The 13,394-nt window shown below is 54.9% G+C and overlaps 1 protein-coding gene across 2 annotated transcripts in view; it reads right to left on the reverse strand.

The window, feature by feature from the left end:
- Positions 1-6,524, reverse strand: part of PLXNA1 (plexin A1) — a 116,711-nt gene extending 110,187 nt beyond the window's left edge. The window contains exon 1 of one of the 2 annotated variants that reach the window (XM_050312783.1): positions 6,419-6,524. Coding sequence is in view for 1 of the 2 variants with exons in the window: in XM_050312782.1 (XP_050168739.1) it covers positions 4,308-4,441 (134 nt within the window). In the remaining variant the exon portion in view is untranslated. Of the gene's footprint in view, positions 1-4,307; positions 4,802-6,418 lie in introns of those variants that run through there. The other variant, XM_050312782.1, reaches the window with a different exon arrangement.
- Between the last annotated feature and the right edge of the window lie 6,870 nt (positions 6,525-13,394).

Raw genomic sequence — 13,394 nt, forward strand, 5'->3', positions numbered from 1 at the left:
CATCCAGGAGCCGGACACAGAGATAAGCAGCAGCGGGCAGGCAGGGACCCTGCCAGCATGCCAACACTTCTAGGAATAAAAACCATGGAGAAGCAGATGGGGGTGGAGGCAGTGCGACACTGGGGAACAGATTTAAATGTTTTACAAAGGCCTTGGCAGCTCTAAGCTCGGGCTCACGCCCCATCTCTGACATCGCTCTGCTACAGGGCAGACAGACCCACCCAGCCCAGAAGTCAAATCCCAGGGCCGATTCCCGGTTCCCTCCAGCTCCCAGAGCCCGACGGCAAGCCCTCAGGCTGGCCAAAATGACAAGACGGGACTTAACACTATCCAGTAAAGCCTTCCAAGGGCCACAGGTCTGGACGTGGACCAGCGGGGAACACGATTCTGCGAAACATCCTGCCCACCAGCCAAGGCTCCAAGATTATTTTTAAACTCCTCCTAAAATATTTTTGGGTTTTCCTCTTCCCCTGTTGAAACTAACAGTCTGCACAGGAAGAGTGAAGCAGCCGCCCGTACACAAAGCCCGGCCGCATGCACAAAGCAAACAATTTACTGCCATTATAATTACCTGCGATGTTATCGGCAGCTCTGACGGGGTCGGCATTCGCAGGAGGAAATGTGGTTTCCACATCGTGTCATCCGAAACGTGTGTGACCATCCTTCCTCCCGCCCTGCCCAAAGGATCGGCTGCCAGAAGCACCCAGTTGTGCCAACACAATGTTAAAGTGGGGGAACAGACCTTGGACGTGGGGCTACATCACGCAGGAAATTTTGTCCCTTAACACAGGAATCTGCCTCTCCTCTTGCCAGGAACTTACTTCTGCAAGAGAGACTGAGTATTTTGACATGCAAGCAGTTGTTTAACTAAGCACGTAAAGCAAAGGGACTCGAAGGGCTCCTATGATGACACAAAGACTTGCCTGGATGGGTGTAGATCCTGAGAATATCGGGCCCCAGACACAACTGATGCTACCCTAGCAGGGCTTGGAGCATCCCGGCTTCCCAAAAATTATGGGAAACCAGCTCTGCTCCTAACCCCTCACATGCCGGACTGTAGCTCTGCTCCACCAAACTCCCAAGAAAATACAAATAGCTCAACATTTATCAGTTCAAAACACCCGTGCAATTAGCAGGAATTTTTTTTCCTCCCTCCAGTATAATTATATATGTTTTAATGCAATTACCACCCCTGTATTTTGTACATTAAACAGTAGGCAACCCAAGGAAGAGAGAGGCTTTTATTTTTCTTGGCTTTGCCTTTCTGAAAATAATAGTATGTCACAAAATAACTCCGGAAGAAGGGCTTATCTTTACCCAAAAAAGAGGGAGAGCAGAAGAAAAGTGGGAAGGGGGAAGGAGAAATCTCCCAAAGGGAAAGTGGGGATTGCAGTGCCCCTCCACGCTGCCCTCACCCTCTGGTCCCTACACGTACCTACACCTGGAAACTGTCACGGATACCACAGACAGGACTCGGAAACAGCCTCAGCCTCTGTCCTCCACCGCGACAGAAAGGAAAACTGGATCGAGCAAATGGTCGTGGTTACTCAAGCCGGGGTCATTAGCCGGATTAAAGCTCCCAAGCTCCGGCCAGCAGCACGGAGAGCAAAGTGCAGCTAAACTGCCCAAATTGGATTACCAACGCTCCCGGGTCTCTGTGCCAAGTTGAACAGCAGATTGCGGGACGTTCGAGATGGGCAGGCGGGCACTGAGCCCCGGGACCGATCCACAGGCTGCCAGTAAGGAAGAGGAGAGGTGAGGAGGAGATGGTCCCTGCAGAGCAGGTCACCCAGACCCACACAGCCTGACTCTGGCACCCCTGGCATATTGTCACCCTGGGCACTTTCTCCAGCAAAATCCCTCACAATCTCAGCTCAAGGAACAAAGAGGATATCGCACCCTGGTTCACACCAGGCTGTGAGTTGACCCCAGCAATAAAAAAATCTCCTCTGTGGTTCAGGCAGCTCACAAGGGTCTCAGTCCCCACACAGAGACCAGCACAGAATAGCCCACAGGGCAGAGGTAGATTTGCCTCCCATTACACCAAGACATCCCACATCGAGGCAATAGAGGAGTCACCCAAAATAGTCCATCTTGCACCACACAAGGTGACTTCAGAGGAGAAAGGAGAAAAAGTGTTTGTGGAATGTGAGCCTGACAATCTGGATATGGAGCTTGTCTCCAGACTCAAACCTCTCGGCACACCAGCAACAAAAAAGAAGGTGTGCCAAGCCTTAGCTAAAGGGAAAATAAACTTTGAAATGTTTTTCATTCAGGTTTTTAAATGGTGGCTTCCCCCTGGAATAAGGGCTGGAGGCAGCCGCAAATGTGGGATGCTCAGGGAAGCAAGGCAAACAAGGACACCTTCCCATGCCCAGCCACACTCTGACGAACCCGTGGGAAGACATGTATTTTGGCTACACCACATGCCGAGTGCAGGGGAAAAGAGCCAGGACTGCCCATGCCTGGCACTGAAACCATCAAAACTTATTTATTGGCTGGAGTTTTTTTCCTCCATGATGCTCAAACTTGACTTCCAAGCATAGCTGGAGGACCATGTTGGGGTATCTACACAGTTTCCATGTTGCATCCTGGACAGGACTAAGAGGGGCATGACTGAGGCAGTGGGTCAGAGATGGTGTCAGAACACACATTCCCACCAAGTACCATATATTTGTAGTGAGATGTTCCCCATAGCACTGACTGGGGCTCCAGACAGAGAAGTAGCTGCTTGTCTCCAGCCTAACACCAAACCAGCCACCTCAGCACTGGATGGTGGTAAACACTCCTCCTCAGTTTGCATGGAGCTACAGCACTCTGCATATTGCTGGGAAAAGGGGCCCCCCATCCATACTTAGGAGAGGTAAGGGGTCGTGGTCCATGCTGAACCAAGCCCCACATCAGCCATGATTCCCTGCCCTTGGGCCTTCCTCCACACACATGGCACACCACCGAGCCATTCATCAGTCAAACACTGGCCAGAAGTCCCCTGCCCACTGTTTTCTGCCATATAGCACACAACTGCTTGAGGACACAATCTGTAAGAGACATTTATGGATCACAGCACCAAACCAATGTCCCAACACATACATCCCATCAGCCCAGTCGATGCAAAATCCAAGCTTGCAGGTAGTGAGAATGGCATATGAGAATCGGGGTGACCCATGCCCACCGTCCTGTCGTTGCAAATATGGATGGTAGCACCTCTGCTATCCTGGTTCTTCCAAGGTCCCCCTTCCTTCTATGGAGCTGGAGGTGCCAAAAACCATGACTGACTCCTCACTGCAAACACAAACAACAAAGCACTGAAACACCCTACACAGAAAGGCGGTCTCACAACAAAGCCCCATGGGACTCAGCAGACGCCCGATGCTGCAGGCAAGGCTCCCCCCAGTTTGCAGGCAGCCGGCAGTGCCAGCACGGCAGCACCAGGCATTCCTGCTTGGAAATTCCCAGCTCAGGGCTGAGTCCGGCTCTCGGCAGCAGTCAGTGCTACAGCCAGGAGCAAGGCTGACAGCAACAAAGGCCCTGACCCACACTCAGCCTAGAGAATAAAACACGGACAAGTTCCCTTGATTGAGTCCTGATCCCAGGGTCGGATTCTTCCCTTTGTTCAGCAGGTGTAAAACGCAGCAAACCCACCAAAATAAATGGGCTGGTGTGACACACCGGGGAGCAGGGTAGGGGCCAGCCCCGGCTGCTGCCGCCATGGAGGAGGGGAGGCAGCCCTGCCAGAACGCAGCAGCGCCGCTTTATTACCCTCTTCCATTTCGGCTGCGCAGAGCTCGGGCGAAACAGCGCTCGCCGGGAGCCGCCGACATGGCCCTTGGCCCCGTCTCCAATGGAGTTCAGAGGAGTTTGTTTCTCTCTCGCAGGGCACTGCCTCGCTCGGGGAGAGGGCTTTGTGTGACGGAGCACAAGAGCTCTGCTCCGCAGCTCCGTACACAGCCTGAACACGCACGAAGGCGGATGCCTCTGCTCTGCTCCAAATCCGATGCTTCTATTAAAAAAAAGAAATAAATAAGCCAAGAGAGGAAAACTCTCACCGATGCCGCTATCACCGTGCTAACAAAAGCAACGTTGCCAAAACTTTAATCTTCAGTGGTAGCAGCTGCAGAAAGCCCAGCCACCCAATAGAGCAGGAGCCAGCCAGCCCCCGGCGCTGCCTCTCCGCAGCCCCTCGGGAGCTGCGAGCGCATCCAGGCTTGCCGCTCTCGGAGGAACGGCATCGGCAGCCAAAGCCGCGGGCGGATAGGAAGCACCAAATCACACACATGATCGGGTATTTTGAATCCAAACTTCCTTACCAGCCTTCCTTACGGCCCCGTGTCGCCACACCGCTGCCGGCACCGGCATCCACCGGCACCAGCAGATCGCACGGCAGCGAGCGGATAGAAGAAAAAAACCTTCTCTCCTTGCAGCCACTTAAGAAATTATCCATGCATTCTCCCAGAGGCTTCTGCCCCACTGCTTTTCCTTGGCTTCTCCACCTTTCCGCCCTGCTCGGTCACCAGTGTCTTGAGAGAGAGACATCGAGTCACTCATTTTACCCACTGAGTATATACAAAAGACCCTGGGATTGTTCAGGAAGCAATTAGCCGCTGTTCAGAGGAAAATGGTGTTTTCAAATGGATAACCTTTGATGTAGTCAATAGCCTCAGCTCCTCTTTTTTTTTTTTCCTTTTTTTTCTTCTTGCAGCCGCACACAAAAGAAATAAAAAAATGAAAAATGAAAAAAAGAAATCCAGCAAAAGGCTGGTAATTCCCCCCGACACAGCTCTCGCTCAGCAAAAAGGGATTTTCTCGCGAGCTGGAGGAAAAGCAGCTTCGGGAGGCAGCTCATCTGCCCAACTTTTCTCCCCTCCGTGTCCCGAAGCACACGAGAAGGATCATGAATATTCATCCCCCCGTTAGCAGGTTCTGCTTTTGTTTTGTCCTCCCCAAGCAGGAGGCAGGGGGGAGCTAACAAGTGAGGTTAATGCCTGTCTTTTCTCTCCCATCCGTCTCCTCTTTAACCAGTGACCTTCATGTTAAGCCCTGTTTACACACCAGCCCCCCTCCCCTGGCTCCCCCCACCCCGGCGCTCGGCCAGGGGCAGAAGGAAGAATTTTCCCGCAAGGAAGATAAGGGAGGAGAAGGGATTGCGGGATTTCGGGATTTATTTCAGCATGCCACAGAAATTTTGCAAATCCCTCCCCGATCGCACGCCGAGGCTGGCGTACGTGTTCGCTGGGCATAAATGGGAAAGGGCTAAGGGACACCGAGCGCGCAGCCGGCTTTATTCCGCCACCTTCTACGTTCATCCCGGCAGCGGAAGGCGCGCACTGGCGCGCAGCCCCGCACACAGGTACCGCAGCCTCCCACGCCTCGCTCGGAGGTGCCCAGCGCTGCGCTGCCAAACTACAGCGCGATCACAATAGTAACGATCATAACGAGGGCGACGGCGGCCATCCCACCCCATTCCATCATATCCCTTCCCAGCTCGCGGGGAACCCCCGGCATCCCCTCCGCCGGTGCCTGGGGAACGGGGAGCGCGGAGGGAACGGCGGCGCTACGGGCTCCGGGGCGAGTCCAGCCTGGATGCCGCTCACCGCGCCCCGGCGGGATGCGGAGATGTGAAGCAGCAAGAATGCGTGAATGGATGTGGGGCAGCGCGATGCGGGAACGGCAGCGGCGATGAATGTGGGGCAGCACGATGCAGAGACGGCAGTGGGGACACGGGGCTGCGCGGACATAGGGATGACAGCGGGGATGTGGGGCAGCACGATGCGGTTGCAGGGCAGGGCAGATGCGGGATCCGAGGTGGTGAGCGTGGGGAAGGCTGAGCCCCGCTCACGTCCCCAGCAGTGCCGGACCCGTGCGGGCAGCGGGGCGGCGGGGCCGGGGCAGCGAACCTCGTCGGGAGCCGGGGCGGGCGGGTGCAGCGGACAGGGAGGTGGCCGAGCCCCGCCGCTTACACCGGGTAGGGAGGGACCCCCGGGACCGCCCCGGCCCCACCAGCTCCGAACAGGAGGGCGGCCCCCTCCCGTGCAAGCCGCACCTGCCCGGTCCCCGGCGCCCCGCCGCGGGACCCACGCGGGGCGTGGGGCGGGTAAAGAAAGAGGCTCGGTCCCGGTGGGGTTTTTGTCCCCCGGCAAGAGGCGGCTCCCGGGGCCGCGGGGCGCAATGCGGGCTGGCCCCGGGCGGCAGCAACGCGGCCCTACCCGGCCCAGCCCAGCCCTGCCCGGCCCGGCCGCCGCGGCCCCTCCGCGCCCCCCGACGGGGCCGCCGTGCCCTGCCCGGGCCAGCGATGGCGAGATAAAGCCAAAATTCTTTGGGGGTGGCAATAAAAGCCAAATCCGCGTTATTTTTCCAACAAACCGACCGATCGGACGCAATCGCACGCCGCGCCCGAAAGTTACAACCGCGGTTTACTTACGGCTCCGGTCCCCGCTCGCCTCCGCCGTGCCAGCCATAATTGCATTCCACACCGAGCCGCCCGCCGGGCCGCCGCCGCCTTCTCCGCCGCCGCCGCCTCCTTCTCCTCCGTCCCCTCCTCCTCCTCCTCCTCCTCCGTGCCCGCCTCCCCTCCCCACCGCCACGGCCGCCGCCGCCGGGGCTCCGCGCCCGCCTCGCTCGCGCCGCCGCCGCCGCTGCCCCGCATGAATGGGACGGGGCGCGGGGCCCGACGGAACGCCGCCCGCCGCGCGCGCCCCCGCCGCCGCCGCGCGCGCGCACACGCCCCGCACCGGCGGCGCGAGGCAAAGGGAGCGGAGGGGAGGGGGGAGGCGGGGGCGCGCCCGCGTGCGCGCGCCGCCTCCAGGGGGCGCCCGAGGTGGGGAAGGAGCGGAGGGAGGGGGGAGAGAGGGAGGGAGGGAAGGAGGGAGGGAGAGAGGGAGGGGCAGCCCCGCCCTCCGTCCGCGTTAAAAGGGCGATGCCGCGAGGGCCCGGGGACGGGTCGGGGACGGGATAAAAGCGGTGATGGAGCGGGGAAGACCGCAAAGATCAGGGCCCGGACGCACCTGAGGGTCCTCACCGGTCGTCCCCCTGCAGCCCACGGAGGGACTGCGTTTCCCAGGGGTGTCCATTCAGCATCGTCCCACTGGCAGCGCATCCATTCTGCTGAAAATTTTAATGTATTATTTTTTATATTTTAAAATATAAAATATAAATATATATTTATTATATATACGCATTGTGATATAATACTATATTCTATAACTATATAATAAATATAGTATTTACTATTTTATGTTTTATGTTTACTTTTTAAATGTATTTATTTTAATCTATTATTTTTAATAAAAATAATTTTAAAACATTCAAAAATATTAATTTAGTGGGCTGAAGCGGTTGTTTGTCTTTTTTTAAGCACTCTCAGGGCCATGCACTTTTGGCATCTTCATTCCCTCACCTTTACGCTTTCCCCTTACTTTTCCCTCTCACCGTGCCAGCCGCTGTGTCCCTCCATGGGGACAGCTGTGCCCTCCTACAGCCCTGCCTGCCCCGAGCAAGGAGTCCTGCATGTTTGGGTAGGCCCGACCAAAATGCTTCATCCATGGGGAAGGGACTTTTGTAAAGGCCATCGGGAATAAATATATTTGGATATCCACTGATTTGGGGAGCGACCTTTGGGATGGAAATGGCAGGGAATGGTTCTATTCTGACCTGCCCATTAGGAAATGGAGCTGCAGATGGTTATGGTTTACTGGGGCCCACCGTGTGCTGCAGCACGGGGAGAAATCAGAGAAAGGTGGCTTGTTCACCCAGGTTTTCAAGGGTGCAACCAGCCAGATCTTTATCCCCACCAGCTCTCGACACTGGGATGCTTTGCCCCTTAGGCAGGGACACACCGTGGGAGTTTGGGAGTTGCCCTATCCAGGATAGAAGGTGTGTGGTTACCTTGTGCAGTCACACATGCAGATCTCCTCCCTCGGCATCCCAGCAGGTGTGCATGTCTCCATGTGGGCTGCAGCTCCTTGACCCTCTGACAGGAAGAACTATGGAGATGGGAAGCCTTCTTCAGCAGGAGCACCACAGGAGACTTTGGGAGAGGACATGGCAGGAAAAGAGGAGGCATCTGGTGAATCTCAAGTACCAGAAGAGAAGAAAATGGGCCCTTGGAGGCTCCAGCAAGGGTAGAAAGGAAAACTGAGGAAAAAAGGGTGATCTGGCTGAGTTCAACACCAGAGATGCGCTTCCCTTCTGGCCCTCAGCACCTCAATGCTCACACGTTACTCAGAGCCCACCTGAGAGCAAAGATGATGTCCCTGCAATTCAGACAAGAGGGTTTTATCCTACTAATCCCCCCATCCTGCCCTCACCAGCATCCATCTCCAGGAGGCTGGAGTTGCTGGGAACAGGCGCATTCCCCCAGGGCACGGCTTTGGTGCCTGCCATTCTCCCACCTCTTGTTTGTGCACAGACACACATGGGGCCCAGACTTAAAAGCTTTCGAGACAGAGAAGACATCGTCAAGCTCTGCCGGCAGGGAAGTGGCTGGGATTTGGATCGCTTCCCCCAGACTGAAAGAAACACTTCTCCTTTTTTTTTTTCTCTTCCTCCAAGAGACTAAATTTAGTGAATTCCTTTCACATTAAAAACTTGTCAGGTATTCACATCCAAAGAGGCTCCTGCTCCTGTCTCTCAGGGGACTTACCGAGACAGTGAAACCTCTTAAACGAATAAAGAAGGGAGAGATATTCAGGCAATCTCCCATCAGTGCTTTTAAATTTCCTCTCTCCCAGAGCTGGTGCATGGGCATCTTGGTCCCACGACTGCCACCTCCTCCACAGAGGCAGGAGAAGAGGAATGAATTCTCCCTCCCCAGAGCAAAACTGAGCGAGGCAGCAGTGCTGACCCCCAAGCCAGCGCTACCATTCCCATGTGCCCCTGGGATGGGAAACTGTGGCGATTTATTTTGAGGAAAGGTGGATTCTTGCCCACAGCATCCATCCAGTGAAAAGTGGAACCAAGGTGCTGAAAAGAACAGGCATCTGGCTGAGGGTGCATCCTGAGCCACCAATGAGGGCCCAGCCCTGACAGAAGGGAAAAAAACTGAACAGTAAGAAAATCCAAGAACTCCCATGCCGGAGCCCAGCACAGGGTTAGGAGGGACACGGCAGGGTAGATCCCGGGATTGTACTGAGTGGGAAGCAGCCTGACTCACAGTGACCAACAGAGCTCACATGGCTGGTCTGATGGCTCATCCGACACCATGCCCGGCGGGCACTGGGACACGCTTGTCACTCACATGGCTTCCCCCTGTGTCTGGGCAACTCACCCCCACAGAGAGACCCTCGTTATCTCAGGAAACTTGGCCTTTTATCCTGCCTCCCACGGGGCTTCAATTGCTCTGTTCATCCCCAACCTCTCCGTGCATCCTCACCCCCCTTCCCTGACAGACCCCGAGGGCTGACAGCCTCGCTGTGCCCTGAGGACAGCAGCTTGAGTGGCACCTCAAAGGCACTACAGAGCTCCCCGCTCGGCAGGGTGCTGGGAGGAAGGGCTGGAGGCAGGAGATGGCTCCGGTGGCAGCTGGACCCAAAGCCCAGCCATGAGGGGCGAGGGGTTCACCCAGCTCCTTCTCCTTATGCTGAACGCTGACTCAGTGCTTTCTGCCCACAACTTTGACCAAAATCACATTGAGAGACAATGTGTTCTTGGTATGTCTGGGGAGCTTTCCCTACATTACTAAAGAGACCAAGTGGCATTTTGTTCTGTAAAAGTAGCCTAAAAACTACTTTGTCAAAAAGAGAAAATAACTGAGAGAGGATTGGGTTGCTGGAGAGAGCCCAGAGAGATAGGGAGGCTCTTCTGCTCTACTCACTGGGTTAACCCAGTCACCCTGAGTGGTGAGGGACCAAAAATAATCAGATAAATTCACATTTTTTTCCACTGTTTGCAATTTTTGACTGCTGAAAATTTCTGCTAAAAGGTAGAGTTCTGCACAGTGCACCCAGGTCCTCATGCACAACACCTCCCCGGTTATCGCCCACAGGCCATTGCAAAATGAACCCCCCAGGGCCTGCAACCCTGGTTTAAACCCTCTGCACTGAACAGCAACACACAGGGATGGGAGAAACACAGTGGCCTCAGCCCAGAAGTTTTCAGGCTGTGCAATCTGGCTGGTCCAGAGAACAGTCTGGAACCCAAATGTGGGCTTTGGGGACCTTCACACGCAAACTCTACACTCCACTCTGCCCAGTCAGTCCCAGGGATCCCCCCCAAAGGGCATGGGCACCAGGAGAGTATCAGCTCTGCACAGATGGCAGTAATGGGTTTTTTACCTCCTCAGATTGTCACAGACATCTTTGCTAATCCAGCCCTGGGAGCAGAAAGTCTGGGCAGCTGGGCTGAGGAGCAGCACTGGGTCCAGCCAGAGGGTTTGTCAAAGTTTTCCAGGAGGCATCAACAGCTCTTTAAGCTTCTTGACAGCCAGTATAACAAACTGTGTCTGCAGAACTCTGGGGATCCAGGGTGGAATTAAAATTAAATAGCTCTATTAATGAATAGAGCCATTTCAGGGGATCACAGCTGCAGAAGTATGAAGGGCAGTGGGCAAAAGGTGCTGGAGAGGCACCCAGGGAAGGGATGCAGGGTGGCACAGGAGCTGTCACCAGGGCAGCACCATTCTGCCCAGGAAGGGAGGCACTTTGCTGGCTGCCAGTGCAGCTTTTATCCTGTGCCTGTTGCTTCAGGCACCCTCCAGATCACTGGGGTCCACAAAGGGGCAAGCAGCCCCTTCCTCCACCCCACCATACTCATGTTCCTTGAAATGGGGAATTTTCTGTCAGAGGCCTTGATGGGCAGGCAGCACCACTGTAAATTTCAGCAGGAAGAGAATCTTCTTGAAGGGGATCAGGACAAAGAAGGGTCTGGTAGCATCCTCATTTTCCCAGCCTGTCACACTGACAGTGATTCACCCTTTGATTTTGGAAGAGGTTTGGTGGGAGGGGTGCTGGAGGCTGTGGCTGTGGGAGATGCTCTGGGGAACCCTGCCAGGTCTGTAATGGGAGGTCAGTCTGGGCATCAGTGCCAGCACGTGGGACCCAGGGGAGGACACACAGCTGCAATGAGAGAGGATGGACACCCAGTGGGATAACCCACTCTGCTCTTCTCCAAGCTGATCCCCAGCTCCCAAAAGACTTGCCTGACCGATGACTGTGTATCCACCAGCCGACAAATCACGCACACACCAGTCCTTCCCCGGCAGGCAGGGAGGTCCTGCAGAGATTCCCTCTGGCCATACCTGCTCCGGCTGAGCTCCTTTCCAGCTCCTTCATCCCTCAGCTCTGTGACTCACAATGGTGCTTAATTAGCAGGATGCCTGATGCAGACACCTGTCAACTCCTCCGAGACAACCAGCATTTCACGTTAGCTGCCCCGGGGCTGTTCGGCAGGAACAGCTCGCTCTCCGTATTGATATTCCTTCATCTCAGCCTATTTTCCAAGCCGTCAAGCTGCCATCTCAACCCTCCCAGGATGTTGGGGAAAGCAGCCTCGTGCCCGTCAGCTCTTGGACTCTGATCCCACCTTTGCAGCCACTCAGGAGTGCTGGAACCACTTCGTGCTTCTCCCAGCAGCCCAGTGTCCCTGCACAGAGTTCATCACGCACAGACTTTGAGTCAGGGCAATTTTGAAGACAGGAAAAAAGTCACTGCCTGACTCTCTAGTTCCACAAAGTGTCTAAGATGCAGCCCTTCACCACTGTGGATGCAGCATCACCACCCCTGCCACAATGTGAGGATACCCATCCCACTAGGAGCCACAGCAATAGCCAGTGGAAGGGACATGGATGCTTTGATTTATTGCAGCTGGCAGAAGGGCACGGTGCCATCACCAGCATGTTTAGGGCCAGGGGCATTTTATGATGCAGTGTTGTATCCTGCACAGGTTACCTGGGGTGTCCTGAGGTTCATGGCCAGTCTTGCAGAGACAGGAAAAGGCAGGACAGATTGAGCAAACAGTTCTGACTGAGGTATAAAGAGACTCCCTGTTAATTGCAAAAGGTGTTAACTCTGAAACCTAATGGTTGAGGGCTAAATAGCAACCTGAGATCAGTGCTCTGCTCACTACCTTGGCTGGCCTGTTACCAGCTGGAACCAGGTAGAGCGTCCCTTTTGGGGAAACTGTGTGTCTTTGGAGCACTCCTCCACACCCTCTCTGCCTTAGGCCATACTACTGCTTCTTCACAGCTGCCCTATATCTGCCCTCACCAGGACCAGCTGAGGACCATTTTCATGGAGCAGACTCATCTCTTCCCTCACTATTAGGATGACATGTGTCACTGTCCACTTCCCAAAGGCTTTCTGGTCCTCCAAGAGTGCCAGAAGCAGAGATGCCGTGCTCAGCGTGTATTAGGGCAAGGGGGGGCTGCAGTGGTCTTCCATGGGGAGAAGACACAAAATGGCACAATTAAGACTGGATGATGCATCAGCCAGGCTAAACTCCTGGCCACAGCTGCCCCTACTTCTAGTGTCAGGCTCCATCCCCAGGATGGCTGTTCTCCCCATGACTCAAGTCAGTGGAAAGATTAACACCAAATCCTTTGGCAGCTCAGAAATTCATCTCCATCACATGGAACAAGTGGGTGGCCACGAGATGCCAAGGAGTCCCTTCCCTTTCTCCAGTACCCATGTAAAATTAAAATGGACAAGGAAGAAGCAGCAGTAAATAATGCATTCATGGTGCACTACACGGCTTCAGGAGCACATATTCATTGTCTAGTCTTATTTAAAGAAACCCAGCCCTGCCTGAGTCATTAAAAATGTATCCTGGTTTCAGCTTCATCCCATATATACTCACCACTGTGAAGCAGGTGGCTTGGTGGCTGTTTTCATGCCTTCCCTCTCTCAGCTGGTCCTGGGCAGCCCCATGCTGTTATGAGTGAGGCCTTTGGGTCATATGAAAAATTCACGCACTTGGCATCAGGCATTTTCCATCCCTGTGCTCCCTGCTCCTCTCTCACACCTGGGCCCAAAGACCCACTCTCTGCCACTGCCTCCCAGACCCCAGCAGCCTCCTCAGAGATAATAAAGGACTCTAACGAGAACTGCTCAGTCCCTGTCTGGCCACAGCATCAATCCTACCACTTTTCCACGCCACTGCCTTCTCCCCACCTCCCTTTAGCCAGTCTTCATTTCCCGCCACATGTTCCCTTTGCTTGCACCCTGCATCTCGTCCCACCCACAGCCCAACATGCTGGTGGGGTTCACCAGCTCTTGGCTGGGTGCTAACAGTTTGTGGGAGCCAAGCCCACAGTGAGGCACTTTCCCCCAGAGCATCCTCCTGCCTTGCAGGAGACAACACCGGGGAGTCAGCCTGCTTAGCATCCACAGGTTGCAGTGCCGTGTTTGCTCTTCGTTTTCATTCCAGGGATGCAGTGCCCAAAGCTGGCATCTTGCACAGGTCCA

This window comes from Myiozetetes cayanensis, unplaced genomic scaffold (genome assembly GCF_022539395.1).
Source record: "Myiozetetes cayanensis isolate MyiCay16 unplaced genomic scaffold, myiCay2020 scf18, whole genome shotgun sequence".
NCBI classification, from domain to species: domain Eukaryota; kingdom Metazoa; phylum Chordata; class Aves; order Passeriformes; family Tyrannidae; genus Myiozetetes; species Myiozetetes cayanensis.